At 43.6% G+C, this 23,441-nt stretch overlaps 1 protein-coding gene across 1 annotated transcript in view; it reads left to right on the forward strand.

Moving 5' to 3' along the window:
* Positions 1 to 719: 719 nt before the first annotated feature.
* The window catches only part of GRHL1 (grainyhead like transcription factor 1), a gene marked incomplete at both ends in the record, with an annotated part of 44,482 nt that continues 21,760 nt past the window's right edge, over positions 720 to 23,441 (forward strand). Inside the window, 8 exons of the mRNA XM_082671950.1 lie at positions 720 to 739; positions 4,042 to 4,228; positions 6,739 to 6,809; positions 8,678 to 9,068; positions 10,117 to 10,193; positions 11,641 to 11,797; positions 11,983 to 12,094; positions 13,067 to 13,161. Of these exons, the coding sequence (XP_082528076.1) occupies positions 720 to 739; positions 4,042 to 4,228; positions 6,739 to 6,809; positions 8,678 to 9,068; positions 10,117 to 10,193; positions 11,641 to 11,797; positions 11,983 to 12,094; positions 13,067 to 13,161 (1,110 nt within the window). The remainder of the gene's footprint in view (positions 740 to 4,041; positions 4,229 to 6,738; positions 6,810 to 8,677; positions 9,069 to 10,116; positions 10,194 to 11,640; positions 11,798 to 11,982; positions 12,095 to 13,066; positions 13,162 to 23,441) is intronic.

Raw genomic sequence — 23,441 nt, forward strand, 5'->3', positions numbered from 1 at the left:
ACAGACCCCAGGCGGGAAGGTGCCCGAGGCAGCCGAGCGGCGGACCGCGGGCACCGGTGAGGGGCACAGCCGCCGGGTGGGGAAGCTCCACCACTGGAGCAGCGGGCGGGCGAGGAAGGAAGAGCGCCCAGCGCCCGGGAAGGCGACGCCAGGGCACGGCCCGTCCCGCGGGTGGGCTGCCGAGGGCCGTGACCGGGCAGAGCTGGGACGCAGCGCCTGGCCGCCCTGCCGTGGGAGCGCGGAAGACCGCCGAGGAGCTGCAGGTGCGCACTGGGAGCCTCGCGGCTTTGCCAGTCCGGACAGGTGGGAGGCGCGAGCGCCGGGCGCGCCACACGGACGCGGCCACGCGGAGCGGCGGACCCCCGCCCGCGTCGCTCGGCCCCGTCGCCTCCCTTCGGCCCCGCCCCGGCGCCCCGGCGCGCCGGCCAATCAGGCAGCGCCGCCAGGCTCCCGGCCCCGAGGCCCAGCCCTGTGCTTGAGCGCCGCCAGCCAATGGGAGGCTGGGCCCGGGTGCCCTGTGCTCGCTGCCCGCGCGGAGCCGGCTCAAAGCGAGAAAAGCGAACCCAGCCCGTCGGGGCCGCCGCTCTGGACCCGCCGCCGCCGCCGCCGCCGCCGCCGCCGCCGCCGCCGCCGCCGCCTCCTCCTCCTCCCCCCGGATCGGGTGTACTGTCCCAACCCGAAAGTCCAGTTCTGCGGCCCGGCAGCGGCGAGCGAGCACGATGACACAGGAGTACGACAAGTGAGTGAGGACGCTGGCAGGCGAGTCCGGCCGTGCGGCCGGGCTCCTGTTGCCCGGCCGGCCGGCCGGCCGGCCGGCCGCACCTGCCGCGAGGCAGGGCGGGCGGACGGGCGAGGCGAGGGCCGGGGCGGGTGCGAGGTCTGGCGGGCGGGCGGGCGGGGGGCGCCTGTGCGAGGCCGGGCGAGGAGGCGGGGGTGCCAGGCTGGGAGGGCGGGCGTCTCGCGTCTCGCCGCCCGCCTTCTTCTCCGCCGCGGCCTCTGCCTGTCCGCACCCCAGGCCGCCTTTGTTCCCCCGAAGACCCCTGAGGGGACCCCTGCCTTGGGGGCCTTGACTCCTGAGAGGAGCCGCCACTCCCGGCCTCCGCGTCCTGGTCTGGGGGACCACCCCACGGGCGCGCCCCGCTGCTGCTCTCCGGTGACCCGGGTGCGCGGCGGGAGCTTCGGGGCGCCCCGCTCGCGGGCTGGGGCTCTGCCCGCCGGCGGCCCCGTGTCCCCACCGGGGCGTTTTCGCTCAGGGGGGACAGTGGAGCTCTTTGGGACGCGCTCCACGGCTGGAAAGGGAGAGCTTCTCAGGTAATCTCTGTCGCTCAGCCGTGTCATTCGGCCAGGCTGCTAGAACTTCCGAAAGGAGAAATTGAGGGGAAAGTGGAAGTGCTCCGGTGTCCTGGCATTTTCTTTTCCCTGGCTGAGAAAATTGTTGCATTTTTTTCCCCACTTGCCTCACTGATGGTAATTACGGATTATTGCAACTAGCAATGCTCAGAAATATCAAGAGGATGGAACTTTGAAATCAGGATGGTAGACTAGAGAGCACTGTGCTTACTAACGTGCTTTTTTGGCGATCGTGATTAAAGAAATATTTTCACAAATGTAAGGCGATAATGTAACTGGGTGAGGGACAGTTCTGTATTTTCTTTGCAGCCTTTCTGTAAATATAAAATTGCTGCAAAAAACAGAAGAAACAGAAAACCGCCAAAAAAACCCAAGTAAATCGCACCCGACCAGTCAATGTATTTGAGATCAGTAAATCCAGGGCAGAGGGGTAACTCTCCCAGCTTTATAATTATTTGCTGAGGATCGCTTTGTTTAAGGGTGCTCTTCTTGTGGATGAGAGGTTTAGATATTATTATGTATGGATAACTTAAATTTCAGTTAATCTTGTGGTGTAGAATATGCAGATAAATTATTGCTTGAACTGTATTTCAGAAGTCTTCCAGAGATCATTGGTGAAGGGTTTAAGACTCAGGGAGAGGGCAGTGATGAGGCTTCAGGGACTAACAACAGCCTGACTGTCATGAGGAAGTAGACTAAAAAAGGCAGCTGGTTTCGTGTTTATTTCTTGACTTATAGTTTAGATAAGGCATATTTCCAGAGCTCCAATTTTGGCCTGAGGCATAGTTTGGAAATCTAAGACACCTTCAGGGTGATCACAAACAAAACCATTGGCAAAAAAATATTTATTTTCTGTTGCTTGTGCAGATTTGGGATGGGGGTGGGAGAAGAAGGGAAGCTGAAAAACTAGCATTATGGGAATTGAATGAGCCAAGTGCTGTCATAATCTTCTGGAAGTAGGTATTACACTATTAATAATAGCGCAGGACACCAAATCACCCCCAGAGTACCACTGGTTCAGTGGCTGTTGTTCTGTCCTCCTGATGGCGCAGGGAATGCCCCTTTGTATATTACATTTTTTTTTTTTTAATTTGAGATTTGTGGGAAGTCTTCATTTTTAAACCAACCATGTGCTTTGAACAACCCATCGTGTTTATTTTGTGTTAAAATAGTATACCACCTCAAAACTTTTCCTACCAAATGTGAGCTCCTAGGACTTTAGGAGTAAAAACATTGGCTTTGAAATAAGACAGTTTTGACTGAGGATAATTAAGTTGTAGGATTTTTTTTCCCCCTTTTTTTCAAAGATGTTCTCCTTTTTCTGAATCTGTATCTGTTTTTAAAGGGCCTGGGTGACTGCCAAACCCTAACCTTGTTGATTACTTGAGAAGATAATCAATCTTTCTACATTCACTTTTAGAGTAGGTAGGTCACCTTTAGGCAATTTACATATTTCGTTTGTGTGTTGCAATGAGAACTGATCCTTTAATTTGCTTTGTTAGGATGGTGATAATTCAGAGCAGTTCTGAATATTTAAAAAGTTTTTCTTAAAAAAAAAACTGCTTGATTTTGCTGGAGGTAGTGTTCCACTTTTTCTCTTTATTGACTTACTAAACAGAACCACTGAACAGTTACTGAGGCTGTTTACATTTCAAGTTTTTGGAATCAGTCATGTTTGCTTTAATCTTTTAAGTTAAATCTTCTATAAGACTCTACTAAGTTCTCCGTTGATTTTTCTGGATTTTTCCCACCGAACTACAGTGTTAAAGTGGAAGAGTTCTTGCCCAGTATGAAAAACCAGTAAAGATTTTTAAAAACTGATTTCTCCACTTATTTCCTTAAAAACCTCTTTTTGTTCAGTGGCTGCATTTATTGTTGTAGATTCTTAAGTGTTTATCTCTACGATAAACAGTTAACTCCCATGCCAGAGAATTGTGCCTCCTTATTGATTTACAGTCCCCTTTGGCCACATTCCATGCTCAGTCTGCTGGTAATCAGTAGAATATTCTAACTCTCTCATATACCCCCGAGGATTAAACCAAGTCGCCCTTTTTCTTTCCGTCTTCTCCTTCTCTCCCCTTTGTTTGTAGTTTTTAAGGCATGGCATCACCGGGAGAAAGAGGGAGATATCATATACCAGCATGGTGATTGAACCATATATATACTCTGTGTAAGAGGGTACAGTCCTGAATGTATATGTCTGAAGAGAGTGAATGTTCTGTTTTGCCTTACTTTGTCCTTGTGTTTGTTTTTGTAAAGTGTTTGCATAGCCTGACATTTTCTTGGAGTGGGTTTTTGACTTTTGGTTTTGGGGTTATTTTGTGCCAGGTAGTGTGTCCTGGGTTCCATGTGCAGGTTAACTGCAGGTTCCCTGTGCTGCCTAAATACCTTATAGCTTACTGGGTGACCCACTGGGCTGCATTTAAGCGGGTTGTCTTCTGATCTTGTCTTAATTTAACTTTACTAGGGTCATTGATGAAACAATGGACTATTTTATTGGAACATCAAGGAATTGGTTGTTTGCCTTTTAAAAAATTAGCTTATGATGACCTGCAGTAGAGATATATATATATATCTCTATATATATGCAGTAGATATGCATATGCATATATATGCATATCTACTGCATATATATGCAGTAGAGATAGAGATATATATATATTTTTTCTTCTTAAAAAAATTTCTCCTAAGCAAACGGCCAGTGTTGGTTCTTCAGAATGAAGCACTTTATCCACAGCGTCGTTCCTACACTAGTGAGGATGAAGCCTGGAAATCTTTCCTGGAAAACCCTCTCACTGCAGCAACCAAAGCGATGATGAGCATCAATGGAGATGAAGACAGTGCAGCTGCGCTGGGCTTGCTCTATGACTACTACAAGGTGCGTTTGCCTGCTCTTTAAAAACCCTAACAACAGCCCCAGGCACACTTGATTCAACAGCATATAAAACAGTAATTTGCTGGTAGAATGTAATGCAGGTTGCTTCTGTAGTGACTATAAATAGTTTAATGAGTACTTTGACTTACTGTGGTTCAAAGCTGAAAATCTACAATCGTAGAATCAACGGGTCATTTTTAAAATGTGTAAAGTAGCCAGCTGTTCTGGCTCTATCTGAAAGGTGAAGCTCCCGTAAGAGATGTTACCTGTGCCCTAATGAGATTGATCATTTTTCCAGAGGTAGTTCTTAGTGCCATCAAGAGTGGACGTTGGTTCATTTACCTGTGCTCTAACCTTTATTCCTGTGTAGTCAGAGTGGTTTCCTTTTCCCTAAATGATCTTACAGAGCACTTGATTTGATTGATTTGATTGTGGGATTCATGAAAAAAACAAAACCCGTATTTTCTAGCCTTGGACTTTCTGGTTCTAAGGTCAGGATATATTTTGTTGCCTGTTCCTAGAGATTTGGATTAGTCTTAATTAAACACAGCCTGTTCTCCGCCTGGAGTTTTACATGGTGTTCCTATCTGGAGATGACACCCCTGATCTGTACCGTCATCATTATCCTAATAATACTAGCTACCACTTACTGATTACCTGTATTGTGCTAGCCATGTTACCAGAATGAATGTGATTTCTGATCCCTCCAGCAATCCTGGAAAATATGTGCTATTATCCCTGTTTTGCAGATGATAAAAATAAGATTCTCAGGTCACACAACTAGTATGTGTTGCAGCCAGGGTTTCAGGTTGCGCCCAAGCGCCCGCCTCAGTGTGCCTCGCTGCCCTGTGGGGGGCAGGCTCTGCTTGCTGGCTTTACTTTGGCGTTCTTCTCTCTGACCCATAGCCCGTATATATATAAACTGTAAGATACAGCCCAGGAATGGCTATATATTACAGCTTATTTTTACCATCTCTTTGTTTTTGAAACGTTCAAACCTATAGAAAACTTAGAATAACAAGATAATTAACTCCCAGATACTCTCACCCAGATTCACCAGTTGCGTGCCCTCTGTTACATTCTGACACTGTATTCTTCTCTGAATACAAGAAATGCAGAGGGTAAAAAGCAAAGAAGATAGTTTGATTATCAAAATGGGAGGGGCGACCTAAACAAAAGATTTAATTGTTTTCTGGTATGAGGCCATGTGTCCAGCTTGTGTTTGAGGTCTGAGGTAAGTTTTTTTCCCTTAAATATGAATGGAAACTTGCACAGTAACCGAGGATGCTAGAAGAAACCCTTGCCTGGGACGTGTGCCACAAATAGAACTTGTATTATCTGTTCTTCTTATGGCTTGTTTTATTGACTCAGTGTAAAACCATAAATTTCTATGTATTAAGTATGAAGTTTGAAGTTACATATTTTTAATTGAAACTTTTGAGAATGGGAGAAACCCAACAAGTTTAGTGCCAGAAAGACCTATGTAATAACACTAATTGCAGTGGTTGTATGTGTGTGTATTTTAAATAAAGGGTCATCCTAAAAGTATTTTACATCTTAGGAGATAAATCCTCATGTCTGTCCATTAAGGGTGGCAATCTTAGTAGTACTGCATGTCAGCCTTCTTGCAATAGCTGTAGGGTTATTTATTTTCCTTTTTAAATAAACTGACTTATTTGTTTCAATTCTTTGGGTGTAACCATCAGTCATTTTTATATAATAACTTTGGTAAAGCTTTAAAAGCGTGTTGTTAATACGTAAAACAATAATTTATTTTGTCTTTAAGGGTAGAATAAGAATGTGGGAATAGAATTTCTACGTTCACATTGAAAACCAGTTTCAAACATCTTAGTGGTTTTGGAGTACATGTTGGGAATAAGTCTCAGCTGGGTTGATGTCTGCAGTACACCCAGTAATGTTTGCCTGCTGTCACCTCCTATGCAAAGGGGAGCAGAATCAAAAAAGGAATAGACCCAACAGAGTTTGATTTGTCCTTTGGGTAACAGACAGTGTGAATCCCAACATATCTAAAGAAATTTATCATTTGGAGCCAACATTTGGATCTTGGAGTGAACCGTTAATATGGCTGATCATTTTGGTTTTGCGTTTGATCTGAAAGGAAGGGTAGCAGAGAAGAGCAGGGAGAATGTTGAAAGAGCGCAGTTGTGTTTTCAGTAGCTTCTTCTCTATTACATTATGTAGATAAATGGGTAGAACCAGACCAGAGGTATTTCTTTTAACAGATAAAACCCAAACTCAATGACAAAGTAAATGTTGGATATTCTGAATTTATTTGGCAACTAAATAAAAGTTGGTTTTTACATATCAACCCGGTGACCAGATTGTAAACTCCTTGAGGGCAGATACTGTCTTATTCGTCGCGTGTCCTCAGAGCCTGGGGTTCGGTAGGCAGTCAGTAGGCATGTGAATGGTTGAGCTTACTGAAAAGTAAGGACTGTGTCTCTACTTCATGAGTAAGAACTAAATTGTTGTCATGTGTGTTAATATCTAAGGTTCCACGAGAGAGAAGGTCATCAACAGCAAAGCCAGATGTTGAGCACCCAGAGCCAGATCATAGCAAAAGGTAATGTTTAATACAGAGCATAAAACAGTACACTTGAAAATGCCAGGTTTCTGTGAAAATAAAGCAAAAGTTTGTTTAAATGAACAGGTGCTGGTGGAAGAGATGGGTAAGTTGGCCTCTTAATATCTGAATTCAGATTTCATTACTGATTTGTCTCTCACTAATAATTACGATTCTATTGCTGAGAAGTCACCCGTTTCTTTAGGTGTAGTTGCCTTTTCTAGAAAACAAAAGCAATAACTTTCTCCGCACCCAAAGGGATGTTTTTAGTAACCACGTGAGTGCACTGTTTGCTTATTTGTCTTTTAGATTCTCTTAAGAAGGATGTGTCTTAAGGCAATGGTGGGGGTCCATTAAAAAAAATAAGTATCAATGATCTTGAATAACTGCCTAACTGAGTAGAATTTAATAAAGTATGTTCAGCTGTATTCCAAACTCCTGTTGAGGTTATTTTTGAAATCTTTTAGGTTAAAACTTTCAGAAATTCAAATTAAGCCTTGGCTTTATAGCCATGAAGAAAAAAAGTTAAATGTGCCTTTTAAATTGCCCTGTGTTCTATTAGTAATAAAAGAATAAAACATTTTTGAAGAAAGAATGATCACTCAGAATCCCACTGTGCTCACAGTTTAGTTGTTTGCCGTTTGGGCGTGCAGGCGCATTTTATGGGGCTGTGATTATATTCACAGATAGGATTTTCTTCTACTCAGTATATTTCATAAATATTTTCCATATTGCTGTTTTAATCTTCATAATTTGGAAAAGGGCTTATGGCTTTTATTTTTTAATTTTTGTTATAGGCACTTTCAAACATAACAAAAGTAGAGAAATAGTATAAGCCAGTAGCTACTCAGCTTCAACTGTTATCAACTTACTTCCTCCTTTTTGATCTACTCTTCCCTCTTCTCCAACTTTCTAATTAATTAATTTTTAAATTTTATTTTTGCTAGAATATTTTAAGGCAGACCCTAGCTATCCTTAACATTAAGGCTGTTTCTGATTTTTGCTATTACAAAGCCTTAATGAACAGCTTTCTAAATAGCTTTTTCCTTTCTCGCTAAAGAAATTTCTTTAAGACAGTCTTGGGAGTGAACTTATGGTTTAAGGTTTGAATATTTTATTGATCTTGAAATGTGCAAAGTTGCCGAATAGCTTTTTTCCCTTAAAGGTATCAGCCTATATGGTTTGAGGGGGCTTTGAAAATGTATCAATTTTACTCTAAACTAAAAATCATCTTATATTACCCAGGATATTTATTAAGCCAAAAGTAATTTGTGCAAATATAGGGAAAGCAAGTGAGTCTAAGTACTGGGAGAGGTGGTGGTTGAGGACCAAGTACCTCACACTTCCTGAGCCCGTGTGCCAGGCATCATTATACGCATATTCTCGTTTCATCCTCATCACCACCTTGTGAGGAGAGGTACCATCATTATCCCCATTTTATAGATGAGCACGTAGTTACTGAAGGATTTTGAATCTGCCTTGTCCGACTGTAGAGTCTGTACTTTAACCACCAGCCTGTACTGCTCCAGTTAATCACGTTTGTAGCTTCAGGCTTCTAGTAAAATATGATCATTTTATAGGATTATTGGAAATCAAATATAGTAGAGGAACGCTCTGAGTTCTCAGCATTTCAAATGAAATTTTACTCAGTACTTCTGGATTTTACTTGCCCTGTAACTATAAAGCGTTTTTTTCCCTTTCTCTGGTAACGGGTTGTTGTGCCATTTCCTATTTATTTTGTTTCTACCAAGTATATTATTATTATTGCACGGGACCCAATAGCCCAATGCCATTAGGAAGATTAAAATTGTCAAGGAACTGTATCAGCATTGAGTTTGAAAACACAATTTTCTTTTCTTTTCTTAAAGAAATAGCATCTCAAACGTGACTGAGCAGCCCCTCATTTCTGCTGGAGAAAACAGAGTGCAAGTGCTGAAAAATGTGCCATTTAACATTGTCCTTCCCCATGGCAACCAGCTGGGCATCGACAAGAGGGGCCATCTGACAGCTCCTGACACCACGGTCACTGTCTCCATAGCAGCGATGCCTACCCACTCCATCAAGACGGAGACCCAGCACCACGGCTTTGCTGTGGGGATCCCCTCAGCAGTGTATCATCCTGAGCCCACAGAGCGTGTGGTGGTTTTCGACCGGAACATGAATGCTGACCAGTTCAGCTCTGGTGCTCAACCCCCAAATGCTCAAAGGCGTACTCCAGACTCTACCTTCTCAGAGACCTTCAAGGAAGGCATTCAGGAGGTACAGGAAATGAAAGCATCTTCCTAAGACGCTGTGTGTTTGTATAAGTATTGGGTTCCACCTCTTCCTTGTTATGTAAGCTTGAAACTCAGCCTAAAGTCAGTGGATTGGGAACAAAAGAGTTGTTTTTCTTTTTTTCTTAAAGAGAAAAGGTCCATGGGTATAATTTGTAAACTAAACCTATAAAACCAGAAATTATTATCAAGAGCACATGGCTAATCTTACAAGCAGCTGAGTTAACAATTATGATTTCAGCAAAGTGATTTGCTGGAGAATGAGAAGGAGAGCTGCATACTTAATCTTCCGTGGACAGCAGACATAGACACACAGTCTGTTTTCGGCTTTTGTCCTAGACCAAAACAAGCTCCCCGCAACTGGTCTTAATATAAAATGATTTATCATATATTTGCTTAGTGTTTCTTGCTTGGTACATTGTCAGGGAGGCGGGTAGAGCTTGATGACAAGTGCATTGTGTGACATTTACCAATTAATTCCAATTACTTCTGAGGGCTCTGTGGTGATGAACACGTCACTCAGGTAAAAGTTAGGGGCTGAGGACGTTTGGAACTGTATTTAATGACTTATGGGGGAAAGGAGCATCCGTCTCCACTTACAGAGTTAGTAGAATAGTAACCTTTCCTGGGAGAGTGCACCGATCCATCCAGCCATGGTGCTGACTTGATACTGTATCTTAACTTGGTGCAGCGATAGAGCTAACTCCTAAAAGTCATGAGATTTTGGTTGCACATTCCAGAGTTTGGACAGAATTGGGATGTGTGGGAAAGATGGGAAGAGAGAAGAAGGAAGCGCTTTGTGGGAGCACTTATGTAAATTGTCTTAATTTAATCAAGGGATGTATAAATGGATATTTTTTTCTTTTTAATTTTCTTTTAAAATTTTTTGTAGCGTCAAAATTTTTGTTTCAGACAAACTTTGGAAGAGTGGTGGGTTGCTGTAAGCCACATGCTCTGATGCTGTACCAGACGTTGGTCTTTAGTGAGCCTGATAACCAGTTACATCGTTGTGGCTTATCACGTTGATATTTCAGGTTTTCTTCCCCTCGGATCTCAGTCTGCGGATGCCTGGCATGAATTCAGAGGACTATGTTTTTGACAGTGTTTCTGGGTAATAGTTGTCTTTTAATTTGATTTGTAACTTTCAGCTTGTATGACTTACTTCCTTTTTGTTAATTTGATCTTGGAAAATCAGAGGTGGCTTTCACAGCTTTCAACTTTACTTCCTTGCAGTCAGTGTGGTGACGTCTTTGCTGGAGGACGTTTGCTTTAGTGCATTCAGTTTTGCACTCTGAACTGTGTTTCATGTTTCCCTAATTCTTGGTGTTGGTGCTTTTTCTTTCCTTCGGTTTCCTTATGTGATGGTAGTAGTAGTGGTAGTAGAATGGAATCTCAGAGAAGAGGTGAAGGGATTAAATTAGATCTGAGGTCCCTTCTGTTTGCAAAAGTGTATAATTCTGTGAGAATTTAGGAATAACATCAGGTGGATAAAGGCTTTTATATTTTTATTAGTCTCACTAATGATAAAATAAATGGAGTCAACTGTTTACTGGGCTGACAACCTCTTTTATATGTCACAAAATTGCATCTCAGTCTGGAAATATCAATATTTTCCAAGTTATATATAAACATCTTTAGTTTTTTTAGGAGTGTAATTTCGTTTTATGCATTTTTATGTGTGCTGTATTTTTAAATAAAAGTTTTATTTAAAAGTCTAGGATTTTATGGGAATTGAGACTGCCTTATAGACCTGCCTCAAGGTACAGGAATCACAAACTCAAATGCCTTCAGGATCTAGGATAGGGGTCAACAAACTTTTTCTGTAAACGATCAGATAGTAAATATTTTAGGCTTTGTGGGCCATACAGCCTCTGTTGCAACTGCCCAGCTTTGCCCAGCTCTGTCGCTGAAGCACAGAAGCAGCCGTAATGTGTAAACAAAGGGCGTGGCTACATTCCAATAAAACTTTATGTATAAAAATAGGAGTAATTTGCCAACCCCTGGCCCAACAAGGTTATTAAAAAACTTCAGGGGAATATAGACGTGGTGCTATAAGATAAAAGAAAATGTAGACAACCGTGGAGCGCCATCTGAGTACATTTAAATTATAAGCAAAAACAACAAAAAAGTGCTGGCAGGCCAAATCACATTTAGTCAGAGGCCTCCCGGCCTCCTGTTTGCAACCTTTGCTGGGTAAATACCAGGTTGGTAGCATGTCTTGTGAGAGTTCCTTCCGGAGTGCTTTTCACTCATTCATATCATTAATATCCTTTGCCTCCAAACTTCTAATTTGTTAACATCACTTCACAGATTTTCTAGTAGGCATTTAGTAGTCCCACATCTGAGAGATTTGAGAATTTCTGGGTTGCTTAAGATTATATTTACTCTGGAAAAAGCAGCAACTGCTATCTATTTATAGCATGACATGGTCAGTTGGATGTTTCTAGTCATCTGCTCTCTGCATACAGCCACACTAAAGCATGTCAAGTTTGAGCTCAGGCATTTAAGAAGCTTCCAAGAGAGTGAATTAGAGATCTGTGAGTTTTTTTGTTTTCTAGGAACAACTTTGAATATACCCTAGAAGCCTCAAAATCGCTCCGACAGAAGCCGGGAGATAGCACCATGACGTACCTGAACAAAGGCCAGTTCTATCCTGTCACCTTGAAGGAAGTGAGCAGCAACGAGGGCATCCACCACCCCATCAGCAAAGTCCGAGTAAGTCCTGCTGTCAGTTCTCGTCTCTGGGAAAGCTGGTCAGAGCTTACTAGTTCCAGGTCTGAGGCAGATCTAAATTAAGATCTGAAATTGCAGTTTTAATTCACCGCAAAATCGAGAACTAAGTTTTCCAAAAGATACTCACGCCTTCGTGTCTTTACGTCGTGACGCATTCTCTTTCACAGAGTGTGATCATGGTGGTTTTTGCCGAGGACAAAAGCAGGGAAGATCAGTTAAGGCACTGGAAATACTGGCACTCGCGGCAGCACACGGCTAAACAAAGATGCATTGACATAGGTAAGTAGCTCCAGAGCCTGCTTTTATTCCCAGAGGTGCAAGCATCCAGTTTTCTAAATCCAGTTATTTTTGGCAGTGATCAGCTTCCTGCCGAATGCATTTGAATTTTTACGCCAGCTACTGATCTGTTCCAAACATTGTCCTTGGCCTCCTGGAATCGGTGCTCTTAACATTACTTCCTTCATGAGGACATATGCCCCATGTGGTGGCTTTCCATGTGACACTGGGGCCAGGAGCTGTAGCGCCAGCTCGTGTAAGAGTGTCCTGCTTTTCAGTCTACAAATTGTTTGAGGGGTAGTGTCTTCTTTAAGAGATTCTGATTATTTGGAGATGGTAATAGGTGGAGGGAAAAAAAATCACCAAGTTAAAGAAAATACTGCTGCTGTGCAGCAACACACACAGTCTTCCCTAGTTACATGTTGAACTGCATCGAAAGTCTCTTCTGTCTGTAAATAGACCCAGAGATTCATCACTTGGAGTAAGAGCAGCAGACCTGTGCAAATCCATATTTAGTCAGGTAGCTTTGTGAAAACCCGTGTTCTTGCCATGTATATAATTTTCATGTAAGACCATTGTCTGTATCGCAAGATGGCTCTTAATCTTTGTGTTACTTCTTTTCTTTGCCTGTGGTAATATTCATGTTCTCTTTCAGAAGAATGAAAAGAACTGAGTTCCAGTCTTGATTCTCTGGACTTAGTTTTGTGGCCTTGGGACAGTTATTTAAACTTTTTAGACCTAAGTGTCCTAATTTTGATAAAATGGGATAAATTTAAAAATGTCTAAGCTTGCCTCCATTACAAAAATTGTGATTCTTTTTCTTCCTTTTTTGAGCTTCTTTCAACCCAACAAAATGTTAATTTAAAGCATCCAGCAGTGATAATATTAAAAGCTGAATCTTACATTGAACTGCTGTAACCTCATGTTGGAAACTAGAAACCACGACTTTCTTTTTCTTTCTCGTCCCTCATACAGCTGACTACAAAGAAAGCTTCAACACCATAAGTAACATTGAGGAGATTGCTTATAATGCCATTTCTTTCACTTGGGACATTAATGATGAAGCAAAGGTAGGTAACGAAGTCCAGGGACTCCTGTGTTAACCAGCTCTTTGAGGAGTGGGAGGAGCTTAGTGATTGGACAACCGATTTTTTTTTTGTTTTTTTCAGTTTTACTTGTTTTCCCTCCTTTGCTAAGGAGGGAGAACAAGCGAGGCTAGGAAGGCAGGTCACGGCCATGGTCATGAGGGGCTTGAAGCAGGACAGGACGAAACAGGCCCCCTGCTCAGCCTGTCCGTGTGTCCTGTTCCTCAGCCAGCTGGTTCTCACTTTCTGTCTTTTCACTGGTTCACATTTTCTGGACATATGGCACTTTCCCAGATGTACAGAACCGTCCCTCTCCCCTGTCTGTTCTCTTCTCCCGCAGCAGGGCCAGCAGCCACTGTCTGGCCTCGAGTCTGACTCCTCACTCTGGGCTCCATTTCCTCCATTGCAGAGTGGAATCAGTTCCTGACTCTTCCCTCCTCCGGGTGTGTAGTAAGGGTGACTGGAACAGGGCCTGTGAAGCTGGTGGCGTTTCTTCAGAAAGGTCCTCGAGTACAGGTTGTCATTAGTGCTCCGTCTTGTGTCGCTACCCTGGGAACACAACTTGCTTACGGTTCTTCTCTCTTGGGCTTTGACAAGTGAAGAGTTGCCTCCAATTCAGATGGTCATTTGGATAATTGTATTTGGAAGTTTTAGTACCTTTTAAGAAAAATTAAGCAGATTTTTCAGTCATGCTGCCCTTCCTACAGCCTTCTTCCCTTTTAGTAGAACCCATCTCTTCACTAAATTATTAGCACTCTGGTATTTTTTTTTGCCTTAGTTTAAAATTTGGAGCTCAGGCAACACAATAGAAACACATTAATTTCGGGCAGTTGCTCAAGTCAGACTGATCTTTACTGTTGGTTGCAGTCGTAGGAACACTTTTGTATATCAAGGACCAGGTACAAAGTTACCATCACCTTCCTGTCCTTTCTCAACCTTTCTTCTATTTTCTCTTTTATTTATTCAACAAGAATTTTAGCAATTATGGAATAAGACACTGAGTTAGGTGCTAAGTATTGTAGAATTTAATTTTTTCCCACCTAGCCTTGCTATTAAAAATCATATGACTGGATTCTTGAGACCCGTGTTAACTTTGTATTATAATTACTTTCCTTTCGTACTATGGTTATGGTGTCTAAGGCAAAAGTGTGTCTTAAGAGTGCAGGATGTAGTAAGTGGGGTCTGCCAGTCTGTTAGGAAGCTTAAGTTGCTGTAATTGCCTTAAAGTTATCCTACTGACCACCTCCATCCTATGCAAACGTCTTCAGGCTGCTTAGTCCAGAGTTTGGTGCTTGATTAAAGAGTGAATTCACTACAGAGAAGCTAGTAGAAGGAAAAGTAAACATTTCGTTTTATACAAATGTTGTTAGAGTTATTCTGAAATTAAATATCATAATAGGACTCAACGTGCAAGCAGCCTGTAAGAAGAGTTGGCCGTGTGCCCCCCGGGTGCTTCTGTTCTTAAATCAAGCTAGGGAAATTTGTCCTATTTGCCATTAGGGCCTGATGGAGAAATTGCGGAGGAGCTGATCAAGCGCATCGAAGTCCTGAGTTCATTTTTCTGACTTATCTGTGACCTTGGACTGGTCCCTTGATTCACTGGCTTAGTTTTCCCCCTCTTTTCCGCCTAGGAGAATAAAAAGGCCACAGTGGTCAACTCTCTTCTTTGCTGGGGTGTCGTCAGGACTAATAAGCACTTGTCAGGGTACATGGAGATCTTGGCGGAAAGGCCCTGCGTGTGGGCAGGGTGCTTTGTTTGATGTGTCACTCTTCGGGGTGGGAGTAATGGAAGTCCAGATGACGGGTAGGGTTAATGGCTGGTTTTACTCTGAAGGCCTTCAGCTTGTTTGTATTAAGAAGTATTGTCGGAGGCATGTCCTAAGTAGCCTTAATAGCATTGTTAATTGATGTAGGGAAATTCAGTTTCATTCTCCTTTCCAGACCCCCAGCACTGACTTGATTTTTTAAGCCTTTGCCAGCCCCCAGATGGGGCTCGTGTCATTTCTTAATGAGGCTACTGCCTTTTGAAGCTGATATCAGGCATCATCTTCAAGTGTGTGTTGAAATTAAGTCTGTAGATATTTTGCTTTCCCTGCAAGTTGATGTTTTCTGTTTTCACACTGAAAGTACTTGATGCCCCAGGGCAACTAGAGTGAATAGATATACATGCAGAATCCTGTATAGATTTTTTTCACTTCTTATTTTGAAAGCAACCCACTTTCTTGTTCTAATTTAGGACACATTTGTTGATTCTTAATTCCAGGTCATTCTCCCCCACAAACATAGGGTTTCTTGGAGACATGTGGCATTCCCTTCTTCCCCCACTTTTTAAAGATATCTAATATACCCTTTTGGCCAAGCCAGGAGGAGCAAAACCAGAATTCCAGCCCAGGGTCAACATGAGAATCTTCTCTGTAGCTTCTGCTGCTCTTTGGAGGTGATTGTTTTTAGGACGTGTCAGGTTGAATCTTGAACACCTTGGCTTAGGTTCTAGGTTGGGAAAAGCACTGTCCAAGCTAGACTCATCCTGTCCCTGTACACACTCCATCACCGGCATAATCATATACTTGCTGTTACCATGGAAACTTGAAGACGTTATGAAACTTGTTTAAAAAAAAGTTATTAGACTTCAAAGTAGCAGGGGAGAAGGAAGTTGCTTTGAAAAGCAGAAATATCTGAGAAGCAATCCCCCTGGTGGCCCTGATCTCTCTACTGTATATACCTATTTCATTCATTTTTCTGTACTCCACACAAAATTAGATTTGTTTGGGTGGTCGGGCATCTTTTTAAGAGTCAGGAATATCTACACAAATTATAGTTTATCTGACATTCACATTTCATTGAGAAATAACTTAATCAGATTTCTTCCCTCCTGATATATGGCTGAGATCAGCTGCTTGAGGTAATTTTGGCAGGGAGAAGAAGTGGTTCCCTTTGAAACATTAAAATAAGGTGCTCTGGTGAGATGCTGAAGTTTACAGGTTGTAAGATAGGAGGGCACTGGTCACTTTGGGAAGAGAGGATTAGGAAATTGTTGGGCATGAGGAGACATCAGGAAGGTGGGAGGAAGATAGACACAGACTTAGACTATAGAAAGATTTCATCCAAAGCCAGCTGTGCACCTTGCCCCCAGTTGCAGGACTTCATAACTTTACCCAACAAATATCCAAGTGCCTGCTGTGTCCATGGTACTGTGCTCCATCCCGGCAGAAACGCTGGTATTGTAGTTCAGATGTATTGTGTGTCAAATAGGCATTTGTGGCCTGAGATCCTAAATATAACATCATGTTTCTAAGGAAAAGAAACTTTACAAATGAACTTTGGAGCCGCAAATAATTTAGAAGTTGGGGTTATCTGTTCTGCACCAGTTTCAGCATTTCCACAACCAAGTGAGTAACTCTAGATAGGCTGCACATCATGGACTAGGGTATAATTTTTTGCTTGGATTGTAAATCTAAGAGTTTACAAGAGCTTTGAGATTTGGATAGTGATATGAAGCCTGAAGATCTAAAATAAACAGAGGAAAAAGAAGTTAGGGAGAGAGAATTAACTTCTTTGAATGTCGGTTTTATGCCAGGCACTGTGCTGAGGTGCCTTCTCTGCGTTCACACTTAACGGGTCAGTGCTGCCTGCTCAGTACCCGTGAGAAAGTGCTTAGTCCTCCAGGTGGGAAGATGTTTGCTGCTTGGTCATCCAAATGAGATCACCTGAGGAGGTAAGAATCTACACCTTGTAATGGACAGAAGGTGTTCCTGACGGGGGAATATTTAAAAGTGTCAGCATTCATATTAATAGAGCAGCATTATGGATTCACTAATATAAATTCCCGTGGTAAGTAGACCACTTTTGCTACAGGGAAACAGTTTATGTTGATTGTTGGATGAGTGATGTTTACCTACAAAGGAGAGGAAATTATAAACCAAAAAACCTCTGTATGGAATCAAGTGAACATTGAGTCAGCCAGCTCTGAGGGATCCCTGGCCTCCAGGGGAGCATTCACAGGAAGGGATATCTCTTGGTGGTATAGGACATGGTTATACTTAACTAGACAGTATGAGAAATGGGAAAACAGGTGCAGTTGAAAGCAGAGCTCAAGATCGCTTTGATCGTCTGTGTGTGGCTATGATCTCCATGAGTATGAAGCAGACCTTTTAAAGATGTAATGAAACCCCAGGGATACAAAATATCTAACATGTTTTTCCCAGAGGTGACTTCTAATCCTTACTGGAAGGTGGATTGGGGTGCAGCTACCATTCATACATTTCGTTTTTTAAATAGTAGCAGAAAAGAGCTTGCCGTCAGACACGCACTAGAGCTCCACCTGGAGTGAGCAGTGTCAGACAAGGAATAGGTGTGGAGTCTGAGTTTCTTTATACTGGATTTTGCACCCGTGGCTTAAAACAACCCGAAGACTCGTGAGTTGTCCCGCCATGCCGTGCTGGAAGCCGGTGCTTCCCGATGTCTTCATCAGACCCACAGAAGGAGGCACTCCGGGATCAGGTGTGATGAGCCTTCTCACGGGCAGAGGGAACTGCACCTTGTCCTTGTGGCAGGATCGTATCTCTGGCGGGACAGAGCCCATCTCAACAGGCTGTTCATGTCTTCATGGTTCACTTCCTTCACATGTTTCACCTTCAGGGTGGTGCCTTGGCCTGCAGAGAAAGGATAGGGCAAAATCAGAGCATCCCCTTCCCCGGAGGGAGAAAACCCTCAGTGAGAGAGCACTTTGTGCTTTTACTTTTAATTATGAATCTGTCAGCTCTAAGGAGGAACTCCAAGGCATTCTGCAGGATTGTCCTTTGGAACCAAATGTTTTCTGTCATGGAGAGGCTCGTGTTACAAAAGAAAGAGGATTAGAGTAGAATGCAGAGCCTGTCTGGAGCACTGAGAGGCTTGAGCACGGGGGGCCTGGGTCCGGCTGGAGCCCTGGTATCTTTCCCTTTTGTCTCCTGTCTCAGCAAAAGTGTATGGGGTTCCTGCCGAGGATTATTGAGGCTCCCGGAGTTCATTCTGTCAGAGGGGTGGAACCATGTTGGTAACTTGAACTTAAGACTTTTTTTTGTGTGTGTGTGGTACGCGGGCCTCTCACTGTTGTGGCCTCTCCCGTTGCGGAGCACAGGCTCCGGACGCACAGGCTCAGCGGCCATGGCTCACGGGCCCAGCTGCTCCGCGGCATGTGGGATCTTCCCGGACTGGGGCACGAACCCGCGTCCCCTGCATCGGCAGGCGGACTCTCAACCACTGCGCCACCAGGGAAGCCCGAACTTAAGACTTTTTGTGTGTGCTGTGGGATGCAGATTTATGAGTTTAGTAACAGTTTGTTGTTTTGTCTAAGCGTAATATTTGGAATCCATCGTGAGAGTAATTTTTAATTTGTTTGGACTGAGCGTATCGCTCGCATTTATAGGGATTCCATTCTGGTGAAGCAGCCGTCAAGTGCTCCAGTAAAATAAGGTGTTGCCAGTTTGGTTGCATTAAGCAGGGACAGGTTTGGTTTGTTTCTCAACTTTACATTTCCAGTGTGAACGGGAGGGAGGAGGGAGAGGTGAGTCAAACATCTTGCAATTGCAATTAAATATAGGCAGGAGATTTAAAACAAAAGTGTATCCTCCCTGACCTAACTAGAAAAGGAAGCCAGGAAGCACTGTTACTTTTAAAACAAAGATAAAGGACTTCCCTGGTGGCCCAGTAGGTAAGACTCTGAGCTCCCAATGCAGGGGGCCCGGGTTTGATCCCTCCGCAGGGAACTAGATCCCGCATGTGTGCCGCAACTAAGAGTCCGCATGTCACAACTAAAAAGTCTGCATGCCACAACTAAGAAGTCCGCATGCTGCAAATAAGAAGTTCGCATGCCGCAACTAAGAAGTTCGCATGCCGCAACTAAAAAGTCTGCATGCCGCAACTAAAAGGTCCACATGCCGCAAGACCCAGAGCAGCCAAAATAAATAAATAAACAAACAAACAAAGGTAAGAGACTTTCAGAGTCCACACAGATGCAGGCTAGACTCTCCGTGTGTCCTGCCCTTAGACCCTAGAGAAACTCAAGGTAGCCGAGGAGGCTTCTTAGCTGACGTTCTTTCTACTCCAGGGGTGTCCTTCCATGCAGTTGGAAAATACATATTTATTAAAGTAAAAAATAAAACTTTTGGTGCCAGAAAGATAGTCACATTCCTTTATGGGGAATGAATAGTCTTTAGAGTTGTGGTTCGATCAGTATTGGAAGTGACAAGAAATTTTTCTTGATTGGAAATGTGTGGAGAATGCTTTTCATTACCTGATAACAGAATAAACTCTTTACTTGGCAATTGGAAAGCTGACTTTGAAGAACCTGTTCTGGGTCTGATTATGAGGGAGGTTTCTCTTTTAAAGCGAGGGTTGTTGGGCTTTGGCTGCAAAGGGTTTCACGTGTTACCCTAGTGTCTGGGCAAGAGGTCCATCCTGAATCCGGTGGACCTTCAGAACCTGCAGGTAACAAAAGCACACGTTTATCGCTGCACACACCTGAGGGTGAGGGCCAAGTCACGATGTTTCTGGTTGGACAAGGGGGACACGTGGCAGCTGAAGAAAGCCTCGGTTTAGTAGTGAAACTTGCGTCTTGTGAAACGGATTTGAGGCACCGTGTCTGGTCAGCCACTAGAAAAGTGCTGTCACTTGAACTTTTTTATCAGTCTTTTTTTTGGTGGGGGAGAGTTCAGGTTTTTCCCCATGCTCCACCCTGCCCATGTCATGAAACAATGAGCTCCTCTCTAGAGCTTTTTCTTTTTGACACTTTGTCACATTAACCCTCCTGTTCCTGGTCCTTCCTGGAAATTCCATCTCCAGTGGTTTTCTAAATCTGTCATTTCAACCAGTTTTGCTACTTGTAAGCTAAACCAGAGGGCTTTGACCCTGCCCAGACATTTTTAGTCATAACTGAATTTACCTGGAATAGAGGTTTCAGGGCAATGCAGGGTCTGGGAGTTCAGGGGGTTTTTATATGGCAGATCTTCTTCATCCGAGACTCCAAATCTGGTAGTAAATATAAGTGAACTCTACGTTAATTACTCAGGGACTTTTTCTTTAGCTTTTTAAAGTTCACAGTATCTAATTAGAGACTTTGATTGGAAGTCAGCTTCCTGCCAAGTCTTCCCTTATGACCTGTCTGCTCCCCTGCCCTACTCTGTGCCTAGAGATGCTGGAATGTGGCCGGTGTTTGCCTTGTGTCACACCTGCATCCAGATTTTCGTATTTCAAACAAACGTTCTACTTATTTGGGACAACACGTGCCCGATCACTGTATCTGGCAAGTGTCCTTAAGTTCACCAGGCCCTGCTTGTAGGATATGACAGAGGGAAGATGGGCCGCAGGTGCCTCCAGAATGTTTCTCCCTCTCTCTTTTTCTCTCTTTGGGACTCTTCCCTGGCCCTCTGCAATCTTTGCAGGAACTAAGGCTGCGTGTGGGCGGCGTGGGAAGGCAACACTGTGGCAACAGTAAGGGTGATGACTGCATCCTTGTTTTGTCTTTGGGGAAACGCCCCATGCCACGTCCATGTGAGAAGATTGCAAGTTAGTGCTTTGCTCTTCCCACACCCCTTTCCTCGCTGCCCCAGCCTTCCAGTTCTTTTCTCTTGATGGTTGGTTGACGGTCTGTGGAAGAACACAGATACTAGTTGCACGTTTGAAGGCTTTTCGTTCGTGCTGATGTTATTCCGTAGTGGGATTTTTTTTACTCACCTCACGTCATGAGAATAGTGGGGAAGCGTGACTTTCCTAGGATTAGCTGGTGAATCGGCAGTGGAACTGGATCCTGCTTCTGAGTTTATGACTCAGTCTCTGATACCTTCTGGGGCTTAATTAATTAATTAGACCTGCACATCGGGAGAAAGTAGGGGAGCAACAAGGCTCATACAGAACTAAGATAATCAGGCTTTGTTTGGTTTGGGGTTTTTTTGGTTGGGGGGGAGGGAATGTTGATTAAGATTGTGTCTGCTGGGGCTTCCCTGGTGGCGCAGAGGTTGAGAGTCCGCCTGCCGATGCAGGGGACATGGGTTCGTACCCTGGTCCGGGAAGACCCCACATGCCGTGGAGCGGCTGGGCCCGTGAGCCATGGCCGCTGAGCCTGCGCGTCCGGAGCCTGTGCTCCGCAACAGGAGAGGCCACAACAGTGAGAGGCCCGCATACCGCAAAAAAAACAAAAAACAAAAACAACAACAAAAAAGATTGTGTCTGCTGTATAATGCTCAATAAGTGTTCCTGTCTGATGAGACTTTAGAATTGGATCTTGATTTCTTCCTTTAAACTGTTTCCCACTCCATTGGTTTCAGCCGGCATAACTTCATATACGCATATTGGGAAAATAGTGATTGTATTCTAATTAGCACTGTTGGATTTGGTGAGAATAAACTATGTTATTGACCTCATTATAATTTCATTTATCAGAAGGTTTCTAAGAAAAGCTACTGAGAAATATTTTAGAGTGATCTTTTTGACTGATATGGAAGAGAGTTAAATTAAAACTTGTTCTAGGGCTTCTGCTTTCAACTTAGTAGATCAGTTACATCCCAGGAATGAGGTTAGGAATGTGATCTCTTTATTTGACTAAGTTGAATTTTAATACTAGAAATGGGTTAGAGCGATAAAGACTCCCAGAGGCAGCGGGGACGGTGCCCGTGACGGCTGTCACTGTCTGACGGGGCGAGCCATCTTTAAGTCCCTTGCGCGTTAGGAAGTCACAGAGGGACTTGGCGTAGACTCCCCACGTGATCTGGGGTATAGGACCTTGACCTCATGCCTCCTGAGCAAAAAGGGACCTTCTGCTCACAGCCATTTGGGGGTCAGTTTTTCCCCTACTTCACTGAACAGTTTTTCCGTTAGGTTCTTCTTCAAGCTTTCTGTGCTTCATTGTGTCATTGTGGTTTCAAGAGCACAGATTTGGAGCAGGAAGCATGGGTCCTGGTTTTGTCTTTGTCATCTGTGTACCGTGTGTCTGTATCTTCAGAGCCTGAACCTCAGCCATAGTTGGACACTGTCTTTCTTGAATTGAAAGGTGTTGAGTAGCCGGATTCTGAACCATGTGATGCTCGTGTTAAAGGTAAATGTTTCCAGGGAACACAACAGGGATAAGTGCATTCTTGGGACATAAAACATTTTTCAGTTATCAGCTTTGTGAAGTGTCTTCCATAGTTAAATCAGCCCATTTTCCTTTTTTCTTTTCTTCCTTCTATTAGATCTTTTCTCTTTTCTTGCGTATATTTACCAAGCAATTAGAACTCACTTGAACTATCTGAATGTGCACCATAATACACGGTGCACATGTGTAATTTTGACACAGGGTAATCAGGCATGCTCTCAGCTCTGTAGGCTGACACTTTTCCAAAAGTCTGTTGTATATAATCTGACTTAAAAGAGCAAAACACCATTCTCCCTTGAAAATTTTTTTCAGTCATTATTGATCAATTTAACTCATTTCTAACGTCCTTCCAGGAAATTCTCTGCAGGCTAGTTATCAATTGCTCCTGTGTGAAAGGACCGGCTAGAAGTCATGCTGCAGAGAGTTGACTTTCTCAGCTGTACGTTCATGCATTCAGCAAATTATTCACTGTGCTTCTTTTTGCAGGCAATAAGGGAGGGAATAAAAGACGATGCCAGCAGAAAGCCTGTCCTCAAAAGAGGTGGCACTCTCTGTGTGATGATACAGGCCTTAAGTGAGGTTTAAAGTGCTCTTTCGATTTCCAGGGCAAAGGGGTACTTTCAGCTAAGGGAGTCAAAGGCTTTATGGAAGAGATGGCACTGGGCACCATGCTTTGAGAGATTGCAGCCGCAGAATATTTTTGCAAAGGCTGTTTGGTGGGACCTTTTTTCTTCCTTATTTTTCCCCCACAGAGTAGCTGTTGTGAATTTAAGTGGAAACGAGGCACCTGGAACACCGTACTTAGTCTGCAGAGGTGCTGTGACACATTGAGGCCCAGACATTGCAGTGCAGGAAGCAACATTGGGATTTGTCTGCGGCAACACTCTAATCTTGGAGGAAAGTTGTAGATGTTACCACACCTGTCAATATGACACAAAGCTACAATGAAGGGATAACATGCTTAGTTATCAAATACAGACTGTTAGGTACCTGTAGTTTCTGTAATGGAAAGATGGTCACTGTAGGTAATGTTTTAAAGTATAAACGTGAATAGATGCTGTAGAAAATTACCTCATGGCTCCCTATGTGAATTTATCTCTGCCCTAGAACTTACCTGTCTGTCTCTATATATACATCAGTGAGCCTCTAAATTCCA

Source organism: Grampus griseus, assembly GCF_964374135.1.
Source record: "Grampus griseus genome assembly, chromosome: 15".
Classification (NCBI taxonomy): domain Eukaryota; kingdom Metazoa; phylum Chordata; class Mammalia; order Artiodactyla; family Delphinidae; genus Grampus; species Grampus griseus.